The 25,013-nt window shown below is 39.0% G+C and overlaps 3 protein-coding genes across 5 annotated transcripts; 2 read left to right on the top strand and 1 right to left on the bottom strand.

Annotated features, from left to right (window-relative positions):
* The first annotated feature begins 4,109 nt into the window (after positions 1-4,109).
* Positions 4,110-7,770, top strand: LOC104425178 (lysosomal Pro-X carboxypeptidase). Of its 3 annotated transcripts, XM_018868048.2 has the most exons (10): positions 4,110-4,127; positions 4,255-4,435; positions 4,709-4,898; positions 5,249-5,382; positions 5,637-5,749; positions 5,961-6,213; positions 6,689-6,841; positions 6,985-7,064; positions 7,149-7,198; positions 7,472-7,770. In XM_018868048.2, exons 3-10 carry the CDS (start codon positions 4,742-4,744, stop codon positions 7,639-7,641), a joined length of 1,110 nt encoding a protein of 369 aa, XP_018723593.2. In that variant the 5' UTR covers positions 4,110-4,127; positions 4,255-4,435; positions 4,709-4,741; the 3' UTR covers positions 7,642-7,770. The 3 variants fall into 3 exon arrangements, with proteins under 3 accessions (XP_018723593.2, XP_010036093.2, XP_039162326.1); XM_010037791.3 differs by lacking the exon at positions 4,110-4,127 and having other exon boundaries at positions 4,137-4,592; XM_039306392.1 differs by lacking the exons at positions 4,110-4,127; positions 7,149-7,198; positions 7,472-7,770 and having other exon boundaries at positions 4,137-4,592; positions 6,658-6,841; positions 6,985-6,997.
* Positions 7,771-11,902: 4,132 nt separating this feature from the next.
* Positions 11,903-13,293, top strand: LOC104425184. Its single transcript, XM_018868050.2, has 4 exons — positions 11,903-12,103; positions 12,183-12,228; positions 12,330-12,398; positions 12,471-13,293. Exons 1-3 carry the CDS (start codon positions 11,963-11,965, stop codon positions 12,383-12,385), a joined length of 243 nt encoding a protein of 80 aa, XP_018723595.2. The 5' UTR covers positions 11,903-11,962; the 3' UTR covers positions 12,386-12,398; positions 12,471-13,293.
* A 2,931-nt stretch (positions 13,294-16,224) lies between these two features.
* LOC104425193 (peptide methionine sulfoxide reductase B5) lies at positions 16,225-24,175 on the bottom strand. The gene is made up of 4 exons (XM_039307706.1): positions 24,158-24,175; positions 17,718-17,839; positions 16,705-16,861; positions 16,225-16,622 (listed from the first exon to the last, which is right to left on the bottom strand). The coding sequence occupies exons 2-4, from the start codon at positions 17,810-17,812 to the stop codon at positions 16,467-16,469; spliced, it is 408 nt and encodes a 135-aa protein (XP_039163640.1). The 5' UTR covers positions 17,813-17,839; positions 24,158-24,175; the 3' UTR covers positions 16,225-16,466.
* Between the last annotated feature and the right edge of the window lie 838 nt (positions 24,176-25,013).

Below are 25,013 nucleotides of genomic sequence, written 5' to 3' on the forward strand. Positions count from 1 at the left end.
TAAACTGTGACAAATGGAGTATAAAATTGGTAAATTGGTATATCACGTGTCATTTAACTCAATAATTTGATAGTAAAATTTAATGAAAACTAATATGGGGTAAATTTGTCACAAGTATACCGGTTTGGGATAAATTTATCAAAAATATACAAATTTGGGATTTTTTGTAGTTAAAAAAATAGTTTTTGGTAAATTTATTATAAATATACCAGTTTAGGATTTTTCAGGATATTAACCTAAAACAAAAAAATAGACTTGTTACCAAACTTCCGTTGAGTTCACGGAAATATTCCTGACCATGTCAGAAGGGTAAATTTTCGTTCCTAATTTTGGCACGCATTCGCACACCGGGATATTCCCGTGATTTGATGAAATTAATAATTTATAGATCAACTATAATGGAGCCAAGATAATTCATGGTAATAGAGTACGGTTCACGTTAAACAACCAGGATCAATAACGTTCACGCATTTACCGAAAAAAAAAAAAGAAAAATCGTTCATGCAGAGCCTCATTTGTCGTTACTGTATCTATTCTTCCCAGGATTAATTAGTTCAAAAGGACACTGAATGACACTAGAAAACGATGTCAGTTTCATCCGTAGTGTAATACCATGGGCTCCGGCGGATTGCAAAAACTGAGGGCTTGTAATGCATATGCCCCGGATCAAATTCTCCGCACCCTTGTCAGCAAAAGAGGGAAGCTTTGTGGCATCTGGGTGGACAGTGATTCATGCAAAATGGATGATATATCTGGTTTGTAAGAGTACTACGAGAACGTTTGTGTTAGGAGTTTTAGGATTAAATAGCTTTAACTCTAAATAGCTTTGAATGCAAAATTGACCTCTCATACATAAATTGATCGAAAGCTAACGCTCATTTTCTAATGAGGCCATGGTAGGCCGAAACCAATTATTGTATTGAAGTATTCTGTATGTCTCGTTCAAGAGACTAGATGCTCGAGCTAAATTGGGCATTGTACAATGTCATATGAGTACGCTATTTCGTCACATTGCTCTTAAGAACAATTTAAAAAGAAAGGCTGACCTAGTGTTCTTGGCTTACTAGGCACTGCATAGATCATTTCATGATCAAGAATATGTTGGCCCGTGACATGCATATGACTTATGTGCATCACTTGTATCTATTACAACTCCCAATGAACATATAGCTTGTTCCAAACACAATTTGATAATTTTGCATCAGTATGTCTTGCAACAATTACATGATCTTTCTCGGCATCTGCATGGGTTTTAGGTTAAGAAACACAAGTGGGTATTATAGTAATCTTAATTAGTAATAAATGTTCATTAATAGACAAGCTACATGTACACCAAAAAGGTATACTGCGTGATTTTCTTAAAAAAAAACATTAATAGTTATAATCATGATAGGAAAAAAAGATGGATAAAATTGTCTAAAAAGTCTTAAATCTAATATATGGAGGTTAATTCACCTTTTAATTGTGTCAAATTAGTTTTAAACCTTTTGATAATTTATAGTTTAGTCTTAAACTTTTCAATTGTTCCAATTTAATTCTAAACATTTTGATATTTTCAACCCCTCAATATGGTAAGAACAAGTCCTTATATAAGCTTGATCTAGGGCAATCTTGCAAAGATCAAAGGATATCTCTATTTTCTGTCTTAGGTTATGTGATCTTTCTTGTTAGGAAATTAGAGTCTTCCCTGTTTCTTATTCCCTATAATCAAAATTTGATTATGTAAAGTTTAATTACCTCCAAGTTTGCTTCAAGTAACAGTTGTGGATAACTCATGGATCACGCCATCCCACTGTCCTAGTGTGTACTCCAAAAATTCAGATTACTTGAGAATCATAATTAATGAAACATCAAGAAGTCTACCTCTAAGTTCTAACTATGGCTGGAATTTCGAACGGTCGTGTCTGCAAGGCTGTGTCACTACGCTCCAACTACTAAGGACCACGAACCATGGATAAAACCAAAATTTTACCTTTCCCTGTTTGTACGTTGATTGGGAAGCAAAAGATTAAGATCACCCTACTTAGGCCTCTAAAGAACTATCCGTCCTACGCTGTAAACAAATGGGCTCAAAGAAATCGTTTCCGTCGAAATTGGGGCCGCCAATGGAGGACTAACAGCAGCGAACTCTCATAGCATCCCTTGATTTGGATGATTGGTGAATGATCGTTCCAGGTCAAAGCTGATGGAAAACTGGGCAACGCCAGGTTATGATTCATGGCCATGTTGTTGGGTGTTGGTCAAGTGAGAGAGAGATTGGGGAATGACTGTGTAAGAAGACAAAAGATAGATGAGGATGGAGGTGTGCTTGATTTTCCGGGCTGTGTTGGTGTTGAGTTGACAAACCTTGGCATTGTCGATGAAGGTTAGTAAGACCGGTGGGTGAAAGGGAATATGATGGAGTTGTAATGATGACAAGAAGACAAGGCTCAGTGGAATTTGAAGTTGCAGGATGTATAGCAACGGTGGATCGATGGAGAAGAACCGAGCCATCTCCCCTGGAAGGTCCCCATTTCGATCTTTTTTGTTTTTCACTCTCACGTCTGCATCTTGGACTCCTTGGAAAACTCGTTGATGGTTATCAAGAGCGGCGGATTTCTTGTCGAGGTTTTCTCATTGTTCATGTTATATCCAGACATTTACCAAGTATTGGACATCATATTATAAATCCTATCAATATCATATCTGATCTTTATTCTATATTACCTTTTCTATCAAATAAGAATATCCCAACGACCAAATATTTGAAAAAATTTAGATTTGGTCAAGGACAATGATAATGATTTTGACAAACCATTGGGCACCTGGCACATGTCCATACACATCCTTTCAAGATCAAATACTCTTACTAAAATGACAATGATGAAAGAATGATACTATTTCAATAATAATACAAGATGAGTCATCCTAGTGGAAAATACATTTATAAGACCTCCACTTTAAACCTATCCTATAAAGGAATTAAAAGTGAAAAGACTACTTAAAGACTCAAAAGCCAAGAGTTAGAAGAGTGTAAGATGATAAATAATTTCACATGTCAAGTCATATCAAATTTGTCATAATATGTTGCAATTTGTTATGACCAACTGACAATTGTCATAGTTTAGTCACCACCTTCAACATCAACCTAACGAGCAAGAGATGAATGACCTATAAATAGCCAATTGAAAGCTGAGAAATGGTTTGGAACCTTTTACCCCTATCTTTTTTTCTGGTCAAAAGAACGTTCTTCATTTCATCACCTCACTTTTAGAACATAGTTGTTGAGCTTCAAAACATACAATATCCCACATGGGTTGGGCAGGGGGAGTGGGGAAGGATGGGAGGGACTCCGCGCGATGGGCCTTGGCGGGCCTTAACTATCCAGTCAGCCAGTTGATTAGAGCCCAGGCAGTGGGCCACTTGTAATGAATCGAGATGGGCCAAGCATCTTTTGCATTCTTCAATCAAAGCTCAAAGTTCCTAAGGAGGTTGATTTGTACCCAAAATAAACCTGAAGGAGTGATAAGCTATTAGTTTCTAGGTACACCTTCGGATCACTTACTGACCACGTATCAATTTTTTGCTTCAAAAAGTTGGGGGCTTCTCTAAGCACAAGTTGCGACCATCAAAGCTGAGGAGGTTCGCACGTCTTTGACAAATCCATCGAAGAAATTTCCTTCCAAATCTCAGTATACTTCGGCTACTGCTCCGTCCATTGGATCGTGCAGTAGACAATTACTAATTTGATATGACCAGTAAGAGATATAAGAAGAACGCACGATTTTGTTGAGTCAGTCCATGAAGGTCAATTCAGAAATAAATTGTACCAGTCTATGATCCTTGTTGATGTCCACGGTGGGAAACGGACAAAAAGATCATTGACATGCTTAGCTGGGAAAAACTCAGTGAAAGAGCCTTCACATGATTATTTCCATATATGAGGAAGAATCCTTATTAAGTTTCTTATCCAAACGCATAACGTAGACGTGACATAGGCATGCATGAAAGACATGCCGTGCCAGGATGTGTTCAGCTGTCTTTGTAATTAAGAACCTAACTATTGACCTTTTTTCGATTATCCAAGAATAAGAACACAAAAGACCCCAGAAATTGCACAATTACTTGCTGGCAAATTGCCATATAAGGTCATGACACTCTCCCATTTCATTGTCCTATTAAGTTTTGCATTCATCACAAAAAAATTTCTTTTATCTCCACAGGCGATGACTCTTTCTTGGCTCTCTTTGATCGTCTATTTCATTTCAATCGCAGCTTCCGTTTGTGCACAGAAGTTTGATTTTCCGAGGCTGAGTTTACACCGCGAGAATGTCCTCCAAGATCCCCAACGCAGGGTTCCAGTATCTGTAACCAATGATTTCACAACTTTCTTCTTCAACCAAACGCTTGATCACTTCAACTATCAACCCAAGAGCTACACCACCTTTAGACAAAGGTACTTGATCAACTCCAGGTACTGGGGTGGCGCTAATTCTAGTGCTCCGATCTTCATTTACCTCGGTGCCGAAGCACCGATTGAAAACGACCTAAACGGGATTGGGTTTCTAACTGAGAATGCTGCTCAATTCAAAGCTTTATTAGTTTATATTGAGGTACCATTTGGATTATATCATCTTTTTTGGTCTACGCATGAACGATTTGATCTATTTAGGCTCAAATAAGTAGTTAAATTCATTTTAATTTTGGCGAAATGCTTTTCCCTGTTCAGCATCGGTACTATGGTAGGTCAATTCCCTTTGGGATGAGCTTGGAAGAAGCCCTCAATGACCCTATTGCTCGGGGATACTTTAGCTCATCCCAAGCTTTGGCCGACTACGCAGCTATAATCAGGCACGTGAAGGAGAAACTAAAGGCCAGAGATTGTCCAGTGATCGTCGTGGGAGGATCATATGGGGGAAGTAAGTATAACACATCTCAATACATTTTCAAGACATGTATATACATTTGAAACTTCTCATGCATATAGGAAAAATTAGACACTCAATAGAGAAAAATGGGGTTTTGTCTGACCTATTTGGCCTGCCCTTATTACCATTGCATTAGAATATTGAGAAGACAAAAAATGACATAATCAACAACATTCTATTAATTTCTCATTTTAATCAGTTTCTTGTAAATTTATGTTGAAATGATGAGCTGTTAATACCTTCGTTGTCAAGGACTCAAGGAAAATAGGAATTTTTCAAGAAGGATACATAAATCCATTTTATTTATCAAATTATTAATGGCTAGCTTATGGGGATTCCAGTGCTTGCTTCGTGGTTTCGGCTGAAGTATCCCCATTTGGCCTTTGGAGCTCTAGCCTCGTCGGCTCCGATACTTTACTTTGACGGCATTACCCCACAAGATGCATACTTTTCGGTAGTCACCAAGGACTTCAAGGTAATTGCACTCCTTCTAATTATTTCTTCTTTTCTATTTGTTCCAATAACGGATTGCCCAGGATTTCATGAGCACCCGATTTGCATATCAATTAGATGAGGCAGCCTTCTTGCCTAAGTGTTAACACTAAGAGAATGTGCCAGTGTGGTAATTCAAAGCAGGACATAAGTGAGAAGGACGGTGCACATATCATAATCTTTGGGGTCTTGACGTCTCTTTCATAACTTGTGCTTTGCCTTGCTTGGTTTACATAGGAAGCAAGCAAGACATGCTACCAAACTATAAGAGACTCGTGGGCGGAGATTGATAGAGTTATTTCCAAGCCTAGTGGCCTCTCCCGATTAAGCAAGATCTTCAAAACTTGTAGGTACGGCTTTTTAAGCGCCTATGCATGTCACAATCACACATCTAAACAAGATCTTCATTTACTGATGGTGCCAATAATGACATACAACATACATGCGCAACTAAACCACTTTTTTATTTTTTGTTGCTAGAGTCGATAATGTGTCATCAATGTTTGAGGCTAAATTGATATCCAATTAGTACTTGTTCTGAATGTACTTTGGATGACTTAGGCCTTTGAAGAGTGGGGATGAGCTGAAGAACTATTTGATATTACGGTACGCAGCGGCAGCTCAATATGACGATCCGCCAAGATATCCTGTGGAAATAGTATGTAGAGGCATTGATGGAGCAAATGCTTCTGGAAAGGGCATTCTTAAAAAAATCTTTGCAGGCGTCGTTGCCTTGGATAGAAACTCCACATGCTACATCGTTCCTCCCAATGGCACTACCCCTACTCAAACAGAGTTGGGTTATAGTTGGCAGGTATATTTCTCTACATTTTGTTTTGCTTTATTGAGTGAAGTGAAAGATTGTTCGATCTTGAATATGATCCATTTATTTTGAGTGACGTTAGCAGTCTGATATATCAATTAAAAAACTAATTTTTGTAAATCCATCTTTGTAAGTCAATCATCGGCCAAACATTGCTCGTTTTAACCGTTAAAGACGATCATGGGTTTGTCTAATCTATACAATTTTGCGAAAAGGGACATCATAAGATAAGTATTTAGTGCAGGGTGTTTCATCATATGTCATAAGTATGTATTGCTTGCATTTTACATATCCTTGGGGTACGAGAACCTTTTACAACATATTTATGTCCAAGTCGGATGAATTGAATCCGCTCATCCCGTAGACAATCTTTGTTTTCGCAATTATCATGGTGAGGTGATGTCCTAATGTAATTATGTAATTAAATCACATCAGTACGCTTGGACTGAAAGAGAGCTGTTTGCAGAGATGCAGCGAGATGGTAATGGGCATAGGCATTACAAACAATTCTATGTTTCAAGCATATCCTTTCAACTTAACCGACTTCATCAATGGATGCAACAGCTCGTATGGTGTCGTGCCTCGGCCGCATTGGATCACCACCTATTATGGAGGTCATGTATGACTCTTAGCGACTTTCTATAAAGATATGGCCTCGACATTTTGTCAGTAACTGAAATTGATTTCCATGTATCTAAAGTTCAAAGAAAACCCTAAAATCTTTGCTTACCACTTGTTTTCCTCTCGTTCATGAAATTGCAGGATATAGAACGAGTCCTTCATAGATTCGGCAGCAACATTATTTTCTCAAATGGACTTCGAGATCCTTACAGTAGTGGCGGGTATCGAAACTTAACTAACTTATATGCTGAAGAATCAAAATTTCCATTTAATCTGGCTTAACATTTTCTCCATCTTAATCTCAGGATCCTCAAGAACATTTCAGACACTATCGATGCCGTCTATACACAAAAAGGTATATATACTATTACAATCTTGATTTAGCAGATAAATCAAAAGGTTAATCCTTAACCAAGCATATACTTATTGTCCCGTGACTCATTTTGAATGCACATGGATCGTATGAAAAACATCTAGATCGTACGAAAATACTTGACACTATTTGCATTGTTGTGAAAGTTTTGGGTATTTCAATTTTTTTTTTAAAGTTAGATTTAAATTAAGTGAAAGGTGAAAGGTAAATATATATTCAATTACTTCCCTAATATCATGGCTATATATTTTGCAGGTTCCCATTGTTTGGACATACTTGCTTCAGAACAAGCTGATCCAAACTGGTTGGTCAGGCAACGAAAAAGGGAGGTCGAGATTATAAAAGGCTGGATCACCAAATATCATGCTCATCTACTTGCTTTTAAACAACAAGGCCTTTATGCCCTGAAACAGCCACTTCAATAAGAGATCAGACCAGATAGACGGGCTTGAGTCTTACCATAAGGTTGTGCTTGCAAATCTTTGCTCCATTAACGATGAACTTTTTTTCCAATTGAAAAGTATTAGTTCATGCCATGTCATTTTCTACGTCAACTAGTTCGGTGTGGAGCTTTGCATAAATTGGGTAGGCTCAATTCCAGTACAAAAAATATAAAGAAAAGCAAGCAAGCAAACTGTAGGACTTCTAGGATTCAACTGTCAAGACGCAAGGTGATGAAACATTGTTACATGATCCATTTAGGACTATTTGTATTTTTGTAATGAGGAAGAAGCTCTCTGTAATATTCCTACATCGGAGCGTTTGACCTGTCGTTAGTTGGTGTGTGCACGAACTGGTATATGATTCACTTTGTCATTGAGTCATAAGCATGACGAATATCTGGTAAAGGTACTAGCAGCGTGCAGAGTTTTGACAGAAGCGTGTGATGTTAGTCTATCCCAGGATGATAAGCTTGAAAGATAGTGTCAAAATGTTTGTCTTTGCGTAATTCTAATGTTCCTTGATAAAGAAAAACCGATCTGAATTTCATGGTGATAAAAATCTCATGAAGCACTAATATGTCTCCACGAAATACCAACGACATGGAATGCAGATCATCTTGTTTGCTTCTTTCAGTAAAAGCCCTTGTCGTACCCATCAATGAATGAAGGAAAGGAGGCCTATGATCTCAAATTACAATTTCGAATCTCAATGGGACGACTTAAATTTTCGTTGTCCCGTTGTGCGAAAGCCTTCTGCCATCAAGATCACGACAACCAGGAAGAGAAGTCGTCGACCAACTTTGATAATGTGATTACCAAATTTGGGATGCCAATGCGATTACCAAATTTGATAATGCGATGGAGGGCTTTGGAGACTACAAAACGAAGCGCACAAAGCTGAGATTTCCTCGTCTTGTAGTGTTCTTCATTTTGCATACCCAGATCAGAACTTTCTTCTAAAATATCTGCCACCTTACCTTATTATGCATATAGTTACAAACTTTAACCTGAAGAAGAAATTGATGCGGGCAGCATTAGAAGCCATTGTGTTCACATATTCTCAGTGCACCGAGAATTAACCAAACAGTATCCAATGGTGATTTCTTGGTAAATTTTTCGTAGAAAGCAGAAGAGGAGGGCAGGGTTCTCGAAGAAGCTAAGACCATCGATAAGTCCCTCTCGGCGCTTGGAAACTTAGCACATGCCTTGACCTGGGGCCCAAATGGAAATCATATCCTTACCACAACTCCTAACTTACTCGGATATTACTAGATTCTCTTGTGAGATGGCCCCCATTAGCCCTACCATTATCCTGCTAGCACAAATTTCAGAACATAAACAATGAATTTGCGAATCATAGTCCAGGAAAACGACAATGTTGTCTATTGTTTGGCTTAAATCTGAAAACTAACCAGAAATTATTCAGAAAAAAATGGTAGTTATTCAGTACTGTTAGTCAGTGTAAAATTTTCTGCAAAACAAATGGATAAGGCAATTATTCAGTTCCATGAAAGTGAAAAACTCCCACCAGGACTCCAGTTTTAAAATGAGTCGGTAACTCGATTCTCAGTCACCAGAGTAGACTTTCTATTACAGTAAAATGGCGTAGAATCGTCACGTCATTAAAAGAAAAACTGTAAAATATGCTGATAAGTGCAACAGAGTCTTGACTAACCAGCTGGACAGTGGAGGCAAGAGGCTCCTTGATGGCTTGTTGCAATGGAATATTAGTTGGTGCAGCAGCCTCCCACAATCAACTTCCAAGTCCTTAAGAAAATTAGGATCGAGTGCTTTTCTCTCCCATGTGAACAAATCCTGAAGCAACTTGACATTTTCAGCATCTATGCTCTCCATTGACTACGAATGTCAAATGTGAGAGGGTGATATAGATCGATCAACTGGTTTTAATTAGATGTCTTGAAAATCTTAGCCTTTTCTACTACTGTTTCACATGATTCATCTTTGGTTGAGGAGCATGATCCAAATCTCTCAGCATGTTTATCTTTAGTACAATGGACAAGCAGTACTGCTTTTATGTGCTTTTCCTTGAAGAAACGATAAAGAAATTGGAATTAGAAAGCACATGCGGCATCCACACCCCCACACAACTCACATCATCTATGACGGGATACGTAGTTGTATCTGAAATTTAAGCTCAAGGTGTCATTTCTATAACTTGTAGGTATTGCATTTATGTGTCTGTTTCAACTAGTTGAATGAAAAAGAAACTTATCTGAGATTGCTTCTGGTCAATAAACCTGGCAAGCTCCACGTGATTTTTCTTATTTTAATGATCTCCTCTGCATGCCTCTTACACGAATAGCAAAAGCCAGAAGTTCTGATTCTAAATTTTTTTCATTTTTCTCTTTGTATATTCCAAATGAAACTATCCATCAGAATAAGAACATACCCTGCCCTAAATGCGTTTGACTTCAAACTTCCATACCTGGCACCAAACCTGAGAGTTGACAGGATTTTTGACACATATGAAGGGCTGGGTGAACAAAAATATAGCAATGCTATTGGGGAGTTCCTTCCCTGCGAGACGAACTCAATGTTCAGGTTTTCAATACATGCTAGCAGGACAATGGAAGAGCTAATGAGAGTATTTCTCACAGCAGAATCTTGTAAAGTCAGAGTAAGTTTGGAGTTGCGATAGGGAATATGACAAGGCATGCACTGCGTTTCCAAGTGCTAAGAGGGACATTAATAGTCATAGCTTCTTCAGGAACCCTGCTCTCTGATCCTGTTTTCTCAACTTTCAGCCTGGTTCGCGAGAATCAGTTCTCCAAATGCTCTGGACACGCTCGAGAAACAAAACTTTTAGTGAGAAAACAAGAAGTTTAACAAGAGATCACAAAGCGCACATGAAACCAACCATACCTCTTCTGTTCAGTTGATTCTTGGTGCACGGGAATATGTAAACACAATGGCTTCTGCTGCTGCCCACGTTCATTTCTTTTTCAGTACAAGTTTGAAACTGCATTTGCCACATATGTTACATTAAAGAGCAGCAGATAGTTGATACCCCCGGAAGTAAACTAGATAACGCATGCTGTGTTGACAATACGTTCTCACAATGAACACCCGCCTACTGACAGAAGAAAGCATTGGATTTGGATGAAAATAATCGATTCATCTAAATCACCAATTAAAGGACGAGAAAGCAGTGGATGCGCATGACAATACTCGACTAATCTCATTTACCAACGAAAGATGAAGAAAATGCGCATGTCGACACAAGCACCTAATGCTCTGATCATTGATTTCGAGTCTAGGGAGCCAATAACTTTCACATCTAGAAATGATCAAGACAAGTAGTCGTCATGTTAGACTCACAGACTTCACATCTGCAATGTGCCACAGTGATGCTAGATATACATCGAACGATAGGATAAGCCAGAAACGAATAGACATCATCTCACTTCGAGTCATCGCAGAACACCTCGTCGAAGCTGAACTGAAACTCTCCTCCCTTTCCATTGGAACAACATTGACATTGAGATCATCACAGCTTATTAATCAAAACCAGTACTATTTCTGCAAATACCTGTGGACTCAATCGAAATTACAAATTGAATGACTCAATGTAATCGATGAGAATAACTTAAAAGGTCTATTCGTTTGGTAAAAGACGAATGATTTGAAAAATATTTTTCTAAAAATGATTGCTTGAAATAATTTTACATTTAAATATTTTCGTAAATAATGAAAACATATTTTCATTTTTTTATAAGTCATGCAAGCAATCATTGGAGGAAAATATTTTCTGATTTCATTCTTCCATAAAGTATTTGACAAATCTTTTTTTTTTATAAATGGCTTTTTAATTTCATTTTTATTCTTATTTAAAAATATTAAATTCTTTGGTGACTTTAGTGAATGTGAGGGTAGTTTTGGAATAATGAGAGGTAAAACCAAAAAATTTAAAAAATTATAATAGTAATTTTGAAAAAAAGTAGTTTTAACATTTAGTTAGATGTTGAAAATTCAAAATTGGTCCCTTTTAGCATTGTGTTTTTAGTTTTTCTAAGATCAACATTTAATTGAAAGCCTTTTGGATAGACTTGCTAAACACCCCAATATTTTCCCAAGAGGGTCTTGAGGCTAAAAGCCCTTGAGAAAGTTAAACCAAATGCACTTGTCTCACGAGAGTTTGATCCAGGGGGCAGTTCAGTAAAATTATTATCGGACGGGTTGTCGGAATCTCGTGCATTAATTTGGACCGGGCTGGCGAAGCCCATAAAAAGTAACCCAAACAAACTCCGACAACAGGGGAGACTCGCCCACGACTATTCCAACAATGACCTCATCGCCGCCCTTAGCCGGCGGGCAAGTCCCATCGCCGCCGCCGCTGCCGCCGATCCACCAGAGCGACGCCGACGAGGACGACGAGAACGTGAAGCAGCTCCGCGAGTGCTCTGCTCTGTACCTGTCGCTGCAGGTACGCTGAACCACGAACCCTCCTCCGATCATTCCCTTTCGCTGCTTCCGACTGTAAAATCCTTCGTGGGTATCTTCAGGATTGTCTCGTCAACCACAATAGGAACTGGAAATCGTGCCAAAAAGGTATGCCGGAGATGGGTTTGTCGCTTAATTTACGTCGAAGATTCGGCGACGCATCTGATGACGGCGATCGTGCTTTTTGTGTTGTTTGACGTGATCAACAGAAGTGCAAGCCCTCAAGGCGTGCAATGAGAAGAGGAGCGGCAGAGGAGGGAAGTGAAGATTCCACTCAGGTTGAACCATGAAACACTCCCGTTGCCTTTCTGTATTCTAAAGGGCTAAAGATTTGCCTCTCTTTTTTGCAGGTGGAGGCGAGGGAGGACTTCTTAGCTGGTACTGAATGCTGCATCGTGAACTGCGAGGTTGCTTCATACCCATTATTTAGTTAACTTCAGGAAACAGAAAGTTGACCTCTTTTTGGAAATTCTTCCTGTAGTGGGTGTTGATGAGAGAAGTTAGTTGATTTGATTTGATTGACGGAGCGATAAGCACGGCTTGTGTATCTCGAATCGAAGGTCGATGTGATGAGAATGTGGTTGGACATTCTTAATTTTGTTCGCATGACATCTGCCGGAAGAATTCGGCAAGCCGAGCCTTTCCTCTTTGATGATAAACGCTTTGAGGTGGCTCTTGCAGTCTTTACTTTCCTGCTGGAATTGACAAGTAGAATGAGGCTATCTCATCCTACAAAATTCAATGGAGTTGGGTGCTCGAACTCCTAAGAAATAGCCCCCTCCAAATATTGAAAATGATACTCCTGGTGCATGTGGTGTCTGAAGGTGTGTCATCCGAATGCAGTCAGTTTTTCTTACAAAGTGAATGTCATGTACCGACTATCAAGCCATCCCTCCACTTTTGAATGGGGACATACATGCATGCGTTTTCTCCTTGGTGGGATTCTTGGGCTTGCCCTTGTTGCTGTTCTGTTGTAGATTGTTCAACTCTTTCCCTCTCTGTCTTGTCCCTCTTTTGCTTTGCTGCCTATAATACCCTGTTCTTTGCTTATCTCTAGTTTGAATACAGCTTGAAAATGATTTATCTGGATCATGAGAGTTGTACCTTGAAGGGCCTTTATCAGTTAGACATTTTGTTGGGTGGATATCCTGAGATGATGACTCTAATATTGCACCTCTATGATGTGTTTGGAGCTATTGCAATTCAAAAGATATGACCAGTGCATGGTGTTAGTGTATGAATCATTGGCTTAGGTTGAAGCTTCCCTTGGAAGCATGCAGGGGTTGAAACCAGTAACGTGGGTCCCAGGAAAATGTATTCGGCTTGTGAGCAGTTCTGCATTAAAACTGAGGAACAGATGGTCGTAAAGTATATTAGTGTTCTCACATAAAGTCCATTATGTCTTCTTTTATTTTATTTTATATTTTTTTATTTATTCCAGGAGACGAAGGAAGCCATTTTTGTCCCTGCTAATATCAACCATTTTACTGGTAGAGATCTTTGTGAGGTTATGCTCGTCAAAGTGTGTGATTTGGTTGGCCTGGTCCTCCAAACGAGCTTGATAGGCGATTATACAATGGTTTTTGTCTTAGTAGATTTGTGAGCTCATTGCTGGCCATTTTCAGGAGTACAGATGCTGGAGTTTTATTAGGCACTGGGTTGCTGTGGTAACCAGAATTCGATAAACTTCACCTCAAAGCTAAGCCAACTGTTGGTTATTCGATATAGTGGCCACTGCATCCAATACTGTCTAACATACGCCAGTGTAACCTCCCATTTACTCTCATGGAAAATCAAACAAAAAATCTGCCTTTACTTGTCTTAGGTTAAGTACATGCCAGAACACACCATAATCTTCTTGTTCTTTGCTGCAATAAGATATGATAAATGCAACGGTGGGAGTCGAGGGACTTGGCAATTACACTCCAAAGCCCTGTTGTCTCCCACAAGAAGTCCCATTTAGTCTTCCATTGTTGTCAAATTTCTGAGCACAAACCTGTTGTTCTTCAAGGTTCATGAGGATTTCTCAAACGGTTTATTGAAACAGTGTTGGCATGGTGCCGTCCAGCAATCTGAGTCAGCAGCACCTTGCCCTCGAAAACATGGCCCAAATGCCAACCACAAGCTGCATGCTTAATCTCAGTTGCTCTTCCAGCTGGGTTTGTCTGTGAATCTGTTATTTTCGTAGGCGCAATATTCAAAACATTGCTTTTGACATAAACCAATGTAGATGAAAGATCACATTGCAGCATCATTGCTCTCGGGACACCCTCTAGAAAGCTGGCCCACTGCTACTGAACCAAACTTGGATGTGGACTTGTGGACTGGTGTATTGCAAATGGCATGATTATAGGTACCTGCAAAGAACTTGTTACTAATTTTTTTTATCAGGAATACCAGCAGCTATAGAATTTGACACTTGCTATGAAGCAACAAGAGTGCAAAAATAGTCATTTGTGTCCTTTTTTCCCCTTAATTTGAGAACTTGGGATCCAATTCTGTCCATAAAAATCTGAGAAAAAGACGGAATGTGCTGGTCAATAGATGGTTGTGAGGCATCTCCTTTGTTGTCCTCGGACAGGAATATTCTGCGCAGGTTGGCAGATTTGGACAGAGCAAAACAAGATAGCATTTGAAGGAAACAGTATCTCTGTTTTCTTAACTGATGAAGCTAGTTCAACGTACTTCTTGAGTGGGAAGTTACTTGGGATGAATGCATTGATTCACGTTATAGTTGCTTTGTCTTCTAGATGAGTTCTTTCTTGGTGTTCTCAGCTCCTTTTGTATATGGGTTTGCACTTCTTTATGTTATATAATACCTAGCAAATATTATTGAATATTGACGTAGGAGTGTAGTCATGACCACCTTCACGGGCTTAATACCCTTACCGTTCTTTGGATAACTCGAGAGAACCAGCCAGAGGCAGGTTGATTGCCGATGTAAAATTGGTCCTTTGATCCTAAGTTCCACCTTCCATGTCATATTTCTTCCATGAAGATCAAGCCGTATTCTCTGTCCCGGGAAGAAGTGGAAGGAGTTAGGAGGAGGGATGGCAAAAGAGTCTAAAATAAGCTGTCTCATTCCAGAAATGCATGCTAGCTTATTAGGATGTCTAATTTGTTTTGAAGGCGTAGTCTATAAACAATGTTCTCCAGTGAATTTTGATTAATCTCTCTGAAACTGGACAAATACTGCACTATGTTCGACTTGTTTATCTTCAATTGAGGTCGGTGTGATTAGAAGTCACCATAGATTTCATTTTTGTACATGACCTCTTCCGCCTAAACTTCTTGCCACGCATCCACGGCTTGCATTTCCTTTGTAATTAACCATATAAAGTGGCCATTACTCTTCCCTGCAAACTGCTATTGCTTCTAGGTTACGTGATCCGTCATCTCCTTTCGATGGCCATTGTGTTTCTCTTTTAATTGACCGTGTCTTAGTTTTCTATCCCAATCGACGAGTATAGAGTAAGAACTGTTAGATCTACGCCTAAGTTTCAACATGGCCATCCCTCTTTCGCACACACTTTGATCACAAAAATCTTAAGTAAAATGATCTCCACGTATTGCACTTGTTGTACTGCACTGGGAGAAAATTAACAGCCCATTCTCCTAGATGTGGATGGAGGGGATGCCTGGTTTCATGTCTCATTGGTGGGATCTTTAACTTGTTCCCATCGCTCTTCTCCTCTAAAGCAAAATACATGCATTAGGTGAGCAATTTGGTGAACCAAGCTAATCACGTACGAAAACTAACACTGTTCTTCAAAGAGTGATTTTGGGTCTCAAATATTCGTACCATGTGATTTGCCTATTAGATCAAGTCCAGGCGATGCTCACTTCCTCTCAAGCTTTCGATCAATCTTCCTTCGGGACACCTCCGACCTGTCCAGTCCCTCTCTTTTGCTTCATTTCTCCATTCGATGTTTGTGCCTAATTCTCTCGTCTTTCTAGATTAGATCCCAGTTCAATATAATCAGTTTGCATATCAGTGGCGGCACTCTTGAGGGCCGATAATGATTAAGACGATCAGTAATATGGATGTCTTCAGATGATTCAGATTCTCAGATGGAATCACTACTGTAAACAGAATTCAATCAATTTCACTGCAAAGCCAAAGTCAAATCTTCAGTTTATTCTCCAGTTACTGTTCTCATCCGTACAACTAAGCAGAGAATACATTCCATGCAGAATCATAATCTCATTCTTCAGTACAACCACATACTATTAGACAAGGTTGGGCTTGGCAATAACGTTCCAAAGTCCGGTCGTCACCAACAAGGAGTCTTATCTTTTTGCCGTACATTACTGACTACTATCCCAGCATAGCCTTCTGTCGAGTTTCATGAGGATTTCTCAGACGCAAATTTGACCGAAATGCTGTTGACACAATGACGTTCATCAGTCGGTGTCGAAAATCCCTCGCCCTTGAAAACATGGCCCAAGTGCCCGCCACAAGCCGCACATGTAATCTCAGTTCTTCTTCCATCTGGGTCAGGCTGAAAAACAATTCTTCTTAGAGGTGCAATCAGCAACATAACTGAGAATGACGACAAAGACTGAACCAAAGATTGAACTCACAGTGCGATTTATTGCACCCGGGAGACCCTCATAGAAAGCTGGCCAGCCGCAGCCGGAATCAAACTTGGTGGTGGACTTGTAAAGCGGTGTCCCACATCCAGCACAGTTATAAACACCTTCAGCAAAGAACTTGTTGTACTCCCCTGTGCCTCGCAATCTGCACAAAAATCAAATCTAATCCTTGCATGCAATATTCTCCAAATCTATCAATCTTTAACAAAGACCATTTTTTTTTTTTTTACTGAATACAACCTACGAAAGTCATATCCTAACATTTCAAGAGTTCTAGCTTGCTTGCGAGAGGAGAAGCATGGATAACAAATTCAAAAGAAGATCCACTCTCACCGAAAACGACCACAACTAGCTGAATCAGAACTCTAAAGCACAAATATAAGCAGCCAGCCTCTCGGGGTGCAGTATCTACTTGTGCACAGTACAGCACCCAACAGATGTGTCTCAGCTCTGTGGTTTCATTGTACCGTGAACGGTAACATAGTTATATAAAAAGACTTCTGAATTCACAAAGACAAGATCATCTGCTATATCGCCCAGATTACAACTGAAACGCTCAACCTTGACCATCGTTCCTTCTTTATTCCCCAGTAACCTAAGATGTCACAAGCCTAGAAGAGACATCGCAAGCAATTTTCCGGGTCCTCCGCACTGTGCACAAGCCATAACAATATTCCGCAATTCGAACTCACATTTCACTCATTTAGATTTCTCTGAGATCTGAAAACTTTCGGTTTAAAACAAATGGCCAACCATCTTCGCTTCTGTAATCAACAGCGCGCCGACCCCCCGCAGTCATATCCCAATTGAACAATCAAGAATCGATGAATCATAAAAAAGGACCCAATAGGGAAACCACATGTCCTAGAAGCCAAGTCCCCACGAAGAAAGAAGGGAAATTCGCCCATTAAACAGGGTAAGGCTGGAGTCAACCCAATTCCACCAGATAAATGAGCAGTGGCGCATAAGGAAAAGAGAGAGAGAGGGAAAGGGAGAATTACTCGGTGCCCTTTTCGCGCAGGATCCGAAACTGCTCGGGAGAGAGGACAGCTCTCCATTCCTCCTCCGCCTTTTCGATCTTACCAGTCGAAGCCATGTCTGTATCGAGAAAGAGAGAGAGAGAAGAGAACTACTTGCTTTCTTCTTCTTCCTCGTTCTTCCTTCTTCTTTTATAAGATTTAGGTCAACGTGAACTTGGACGCTTTCAAGGAGAGGCCAAGTGAACGGGGACGTGAATCGGGGCAGTATCCGGTGCGGGTTGTAATCTTTCTCTGGGTTTGGTCAGATTTCTCATCATAATAGAATTAGGGGAAAATTCTACATAAGCACATGAAGAAGTGTTTTTTTTTTTTTTTTTTTTGGTAAAAAGCACATGAAGAAGTGTTCTTATCTTTTTTTTTTTTATAAATAAAAGTATAAAGTGGACCTTACTTTAAATAATGGCATAAAGTGGTCAAATCATTTCAAATAAGGAGTTGAAGTTATATTTGTTTCAAATAAATGTTTGAAATGACCATATCAATTTCAAAGAGGAGCTTAATCTTGCTTGTTGAATAGCATTTTAGTCTTTTAATTATTTGATTTTTTTTTCCTTTTCCCATTTTTCCTTCATTGGCCATGATGGAGGTCGTCGGCCCCAAGCCTACCCTCGCCTTAGCGGTGTCGGGCAAGAGCTACCCGACACCAACGAGGGTGGCCCTCACTTGGGTTTGGCAACCTCGGCCATGGCCAATGGAGAAGAAGAGAAAAAAATAAAGAAAATTTTTAAAAAAAAAAAAGAAAGGAAAGGAAAGAAAATAAATAAAAAATTTTAAACTTATACTTTGAATTTTTTTGACTAAAATGCCCCTTCTAAGATGGTTGGAATAGTCACCAGCTAGCCAAAAGTCTTTCTTTGAGATGATTTGGTCACTTCGGGGCCTTATTTAAAATAATGTCTCTACTTCGAGACTTTATTTGAGAAAATGTGGGCACGTTAAGGTCTTATTTGGAAAATTTCCTTTTTTCTATGACTTAGTTATAGACTTGATGAAGTTGATGGAAATGATTAAATGAGTTCTATCATATACTTGGCTGCCTCTATCCTTAATCACCATCGTGGTTTCATATTGCCATATTTGTCCCTTTGCTATGATTCTTTGTCGGCGATTCTCCTTCACGGTCTCTGTGGCTCTTGGTTGATCTCTCATCCCTCTTCTACATCGCCTAGGATCATCACATCCCAACTCCTACAAATATAGGAAAATGACACGGTTATGCTCCTACCCAACCTCAACATAATCAATGTTGGCCTATCATCCAACAATATACCTCCATCTTTATATTTGATAAATTACTAGACTAAGTTCTAAATTCATCAGAAGAATTATATATATATCCGAATTCAGCTAAAACAACAACCATCATGTAGACACATCTATATCTATTCAGATTGATACCCAAAAGTCTAATCACCAAATGTTTAGTGTTCTCATTTTACTTGGCGTTAGCTAAAGAACTTGAAAAGGTTTGTATGATAAATGATATGAGCAACTACAGTGAGTTGTACATATTTCTACTGAGAAGATCGAACATCCACTATGTGTATTTATAAAATAGTATAGTAACTCATCTATCCCAGATCTAGTATATTAGACACATACAATGTCAAAATGAGTATTGTTGCCTCAATGTAACTATATTCATGTTAGAAATAATCATTTCATTAGTAATATTATAACAAACATTAATGATTTAAACCATTGATTAATTTGTTTAAATCACACATCAATGATCTATTTCATTGATCGATTTTGTGTTCAATATCCAACTATGGTCTTGCTTAATGCCTCATGATAAAAACAACCAAGTTTCCCCCTTTTGGCTAGGTCAACTTGGTTCATAAGGATATTGTAAATAGTATGCAATACCCAACAAACCCCTTAATGGGTTAAGAACATACCTATAATGATCATCAAACCACTACTTACATTATTCTCCAATAACTTACAAAGTCAATCCGAGGACCACATAAAAAATCAAGTTTACAAAATGAAAGATATAATCTTTCACAGTTCACTTTATCAAACCAAATATCTTTCAAAAACCATGTTCATATACCAATACTTACAAGCTTTCGCAATCCCTTTCGCAAAGCTTTTATTAAACCATTCACAAATAATCAACTAGAACTATTTTAAAGGATATTTCGTTATTTCAATTAACCAAAAAGGGTAATAAAGCCCAATTCAATTTGATTTAAACATCATTTTTTTTCCTTTTAATAGTCATATCTCGCACACAATATGTTTAAACTTAATGACTTTCGAAATATGAGTTTACAAATTCAAAAAAGAGATAAACACCACTTACTTGGGATTGCAAAACCTAACTCCATAAATTGCTCAAGCTAACGAACTCGAAATCTTATCAACTTAGCGAGAAATGATATCAAAACCAATCAAAATGCTACCTTACCTATAAATAGACTAACTTAAGCTTTTTGCCAACAAAATAACTTTCACGTGCCAAAGTAAAAAAGCTCGCCCATAAGCTAACATCAATTGTTGTTTGCTATGCCTAGTTCGCGTTGAATTTGGTCACGTGACCACCTCTCCATCAAACTCCGATTCGAATGAACTTAGTGTCAAAAAAAGATTCTTTCAAAGTACTAAAGGATCTCAAATTTTGCCAACTCAAAAGACAGCCGAAAACCCTTGCCAAACATAGCAAATTCATAATTAGGCAACACCGCACTCGAAACTTTAAAAATTCATTCCGATCAAATTATAATTCGAACTTCTATAAAATCCCATGCTTCACAATACCTTAAAGGTTCAATATCCTAAAAATCCCAAACTTTAGCTTCATCCACAATTCTATTCTAAGCCTTTTTTAGTCTAGAAAAAAAAAAAAAAAACTCCAACTTCACTTAATTTTCAAATCTATCCCATTGGTAAACTTCTGCTCGACGCATCCAATGTTGCATTTTCATGTTGGGGATAAATCCACCTCAGCAATCTGACACATTTCAGTACTCTGCTCATCATCTTCAACCTGTCATATTTTTTCCTTCCCTTTTTGTGCCTACTATTCATTTTCTTCTTCTTTTTTTTTTTTGTTTCTTTTTTGGAAACAAAGAAAAATCTTCATGAGCAAAGTTGAAGGGGCAAGGACAAGAGAAATCTTCATGAGCGAGACTTGCAACCTATGAGCTTCACAATACAAGGTTGAGTCGTCATGGACAACGGCCTCATTTGAGGTTGTCCATGGCTTCTACGACCTCAAATTGCGGTCGTGGAGGTTTAGCGACTATGAATCTATGGTCGAGTTGTCATGGATGACGACTTAGATAGTTGTCATTGGAAGGTTGAGTCGTCATGGACAACGGCCTCATTTGAGGTTGTCCATGGCTTCCACAACATCAAATTGAGGTCGTGGGGGTTCAGCGACTATGCATCTATGGTTGAGTTGTCATGGATGACGACTTGGATAGTTTTCATGGGAGTTCAACGACCTCTAAATTTATGGAGAGTAAAAGATCGTGAAGTAACCTTATTATAAAAAAAAAAAAAGATCGTGAAGCAAAGCATTTAAAACAGAATTAGATGACAAAATGGAACTAACTTGCTTCTCTTGGTCAAGGTTGGCTCTTAAATTAGCTCCTCAAAGTTATATGAAACCCTTGAAAATTCCTAAAAAAGGAAAAGGAAAAAAAAGGGATAAGTGCAATAAAAGTCCTAAAATTTGTCATGAAAATACAATTGAATATTAAAACTTACAAAAAAGTGCAATCAAGTCCTAAAACTTGTCAAATTATTTCAATCGAGTTCTAAAGTTAATACCGTCAAATTTACTAGCGGAAAATGCTGACATGGTGAGGATGTAGCATTTTAAATAATTTTTCATTTTCCACATGGCTTTTTTTAATTATTTTTAAAAATACATTTAAAAACTAAAAAGAAAAGCTAAAATTTATTTTTTTAAAAAATTGTTCTAAAAAAAAAAGACAAAATGGCAACCCTTCCCCCACCGCTACCGCTGCCGCCGCCCATCGCCCATCACCGGAAGGGCCGGTGACCGTCGCCGGCCCCGGGCGGGGTGGCGAGGGTCGGCGACCCTCGCAGCCCTAGGAGAGGGTCGGCGACCCTCGCCAAGCTTGGGCAAGGGTGCCTAGATCTAGGCCCGCTGGCCCTCGCTTGGTCCCGACAAGGCCTCGCCCAAGCTAGGTGAGGGCCGACCACCCCGCCACGGTTGCCGGCCCCTCCCGGCGATGGGTGGTGGACAAGGAAGCTGGATTTTTTTTTTTTTTTTTTTAATGGTTTGGTTTTTTAAATAAATTTAACTTTTCTTTTCTAATTTTTAAATCTAATTTAAATAAAAAATAATTTAAAAAAACCATGTGGACTTTAAAAATAATTAAAAATGCCACGTTAGCATTTTTTGTTAAAAAGGCTAATGGTGTTAATTTTAGGACTCGATTGAAACAATTTGACAAGTTTTAGAACTTGGTTGCACTTTTTGCAAGTTTTAGGATTCAATTGCATTTTTATGATAAGTTTCAGGACTTCTATTGCACTTATCCAAAAAAAAAAAAAAAAAAAATTGAGGAATCTTTGGTTGAAGATGGTGACAGAATTTCATCTTGTGTTGTAAAGTATGAAGATGAAGACCATGAGTGAACTTCATTTTGAAGTTCGATTTACCTTCAATTATTGTTCCACAACTTCAAAGAGTCTCAAGATGATGAGTTTGATCGCTATATGCCCTAAAGCAAACATATAATAATTACATACTAGAGATTTAAGTTGTATTATTTATTTAATGGAAAAAGCATATTTATTCATTGTCCCATTTATATGAATAAGTCTATAAGATTAGTCGTAACTAAATCTATTTTTAAGATGTTAAGAATATGTGTGACAAGTTTATAGTTAGACTAAATCTTAAATAATTCTCGGTCAATAGATCATTAAGAGGATCTTGATAATCTTGTTGAGATTGGTGTGCTCTCAAGTTTCACCATTTAGTGTTGGATACCTAAGGAAATGATGAATCATAAGTTATTGGGCATTGTGATACCCAAGCTAGAATACATGTGCTTGTATTGACCAAGTTCACTAAACATAACATCCACAAAATAATTAGCAACATGGAAGTTTTTAGCAAGGTCAATAACTAATCATTCATGCTTTGGTCTTATGTAAACCCAAGGCATAATGTTGACTAGTATGTTGGATGGTTACGGTTCATAAGTGTGTACATTAACATTTGGCCGAATTGTCTCTATATTGGTTGGATGGTCATAATTTGTTCATATATGAAGGCATATGCGTACGTAATATTAAATCTGTCTTCTTGGTATATGTACAAGATAGAAAATTGATGTCCTATGCCATCCAATCGTGACATGATATTGAAATTCTCGAGTGGGGTTAATCAAGAATGAATAGTTTGTGTCTCGTAGAAATACATGCCGATTAGATTTGGACAAATAATCAAATTGGTAGCTTGTCAAATATTTCCATGGCCTATTTTCGATTGGGACATAGTAATATAGAATGATTGAATTACATGGTTGTGACATCCATAATTCTGGCCCTTGTCTCGATCATAAGAGATGGCTTGGGGATTGGATGCCGATAATGGGGATCAGTCATGGGCTAATTGGCCCAATCGAGAAAGGTAACTGGGATCAGCCATGATTTGATTGAAGGATCAATCATGGGTTGGCCAAGGGATCGGCAGTGAATCAATCCACTAGTCGGGCAAGTCCATTGAATTTTTTTTTTTTTAATAATTATTATCATGGATTGGCCATTCAACCATAAGGGTTGGTCATGGGACGATTACGCATTGTCATGGATCAATCAGTGGGCGGTCATGGATTGATCTTGCGTGGTCATGCACTAGTTGCAAGTGATTCAGCACGGTCATACACTAGCAATGGACGACCATGGACTGAATCCATGCAATCGTGTATTGGTTGCGGATCAATCGATCCCATGTGACTACATGACAACCGAGGGTTGACCATGGATCAATTATGCTCAAACATGGATTGGTCACAGACCGACCATGGATTGTTGCAAAAGATCATGGATTGGCCATAGATCCAATCATGAGCCTGGTTAATCCAGCCACGGATTTGATCCTAAGGGGATAAGTACACTAATGGTGCCATAAGTTGTGTACGGCACTCACTTTGGTGCCAAAAGTTTCCGTTGGATCATTTAAGTGCCAAAAAATTTGAAAAACGTTCACTTTGGTGCCAACGCCGATTTGATCGGCTAGATATCTGACGTGGCTTTTTTTATTAATTTTTTAGGCTGACGTGGCTTGCTGGAGAGCACGATCAGCATCTAAATCACAAAAATGACGTCGTTTGGCTTCTTTCCCCCAAATCGAAATCCTCAATCCCCAAATTGAAAGAGAGAGAGAGAGAGAGAGAGAGAGAGAGAGAGAGAGAGAGAGAGAGAGAGAGGGGAGAGAGGAGGCACGTCGTCTTCTTCCTTGAAGAGCGACACTAGTAGCGAACGACACTAGTAATAACACCAGTAGCGCACCAGTAGTAGCACCAACAATGGCACCAGTGGCGGCAGCGGCAACGGCGGCGCACTAGTAGAGGCACCTTCAACCCTTCTTCTTCCTCCTCCTCCTCTGCCCTCGCCTCCTATTCTTTCTGCCACTTTTTGTTTGAGCAACAATTTCATTATCTCCTCACTCACCTGGTCGAGCATCTACAATGGTGGCCGAGTAACGGTGGCCAAGCGTTGACGGGCGAACAACGGTGGCCGAGCGGCGAGGAAGAAACCCTAACCCTAATTTCAACCCATGTACGAGCTAAACGGCGTCATTTTTGCGAGGGTGTCCACGTATAAGAGCAAAACGACGTCGTTTCTTGAAGAGGATGGAAAACGATGTTGTTTAAAAGTCGATCAACTTTTTTTTTTTAAAAATAAAAATGCCACGTAATCATTTTGGCCTGAATTTCTCGCCGATGGCACCAAAGTGATCGTTTTTTCTTCGATTTGGCACTTAAGTGATCCAGCGGAAACTTTTGGCACCAAAGTGAGCGCCGTACACAACATATGGCACCATTAGTGTACTTATCCCCGATCCTAAGCTTGGTTAGTTAGGCCATAAGCCTGGCTTAGCTTTGTGCTAGGCCGTAAGCTAACTCCAAGCTTGATCAACTAGCCTTAAGCTCGATTAGCCAAACCTAAGCCTAGTTAGCCCCACTTTGAGTCTAATTAGCTCGGCTCTATGCCTAGCCAATCTTGGCCATGCGTTGGCTAGAATAGGCCACCAATCTAGCC

The sequence above is a fragment of the Eucalyptus grandis genome, chromosome 2, assembly GCF_016545825.1.
Source record: "Eucalyptus grandis isolate ANBG69807.140 chromosome 2, ASM1654582v1, whole genome shotgun sequence".
Classification (NCBI taxonomy): Eukaryota; Viridiplantae; Streptophyta; class Magnoliopsida; order Myrtales; family Myrtaceae; genus Eucalyptus; species Eucalyptus grandis.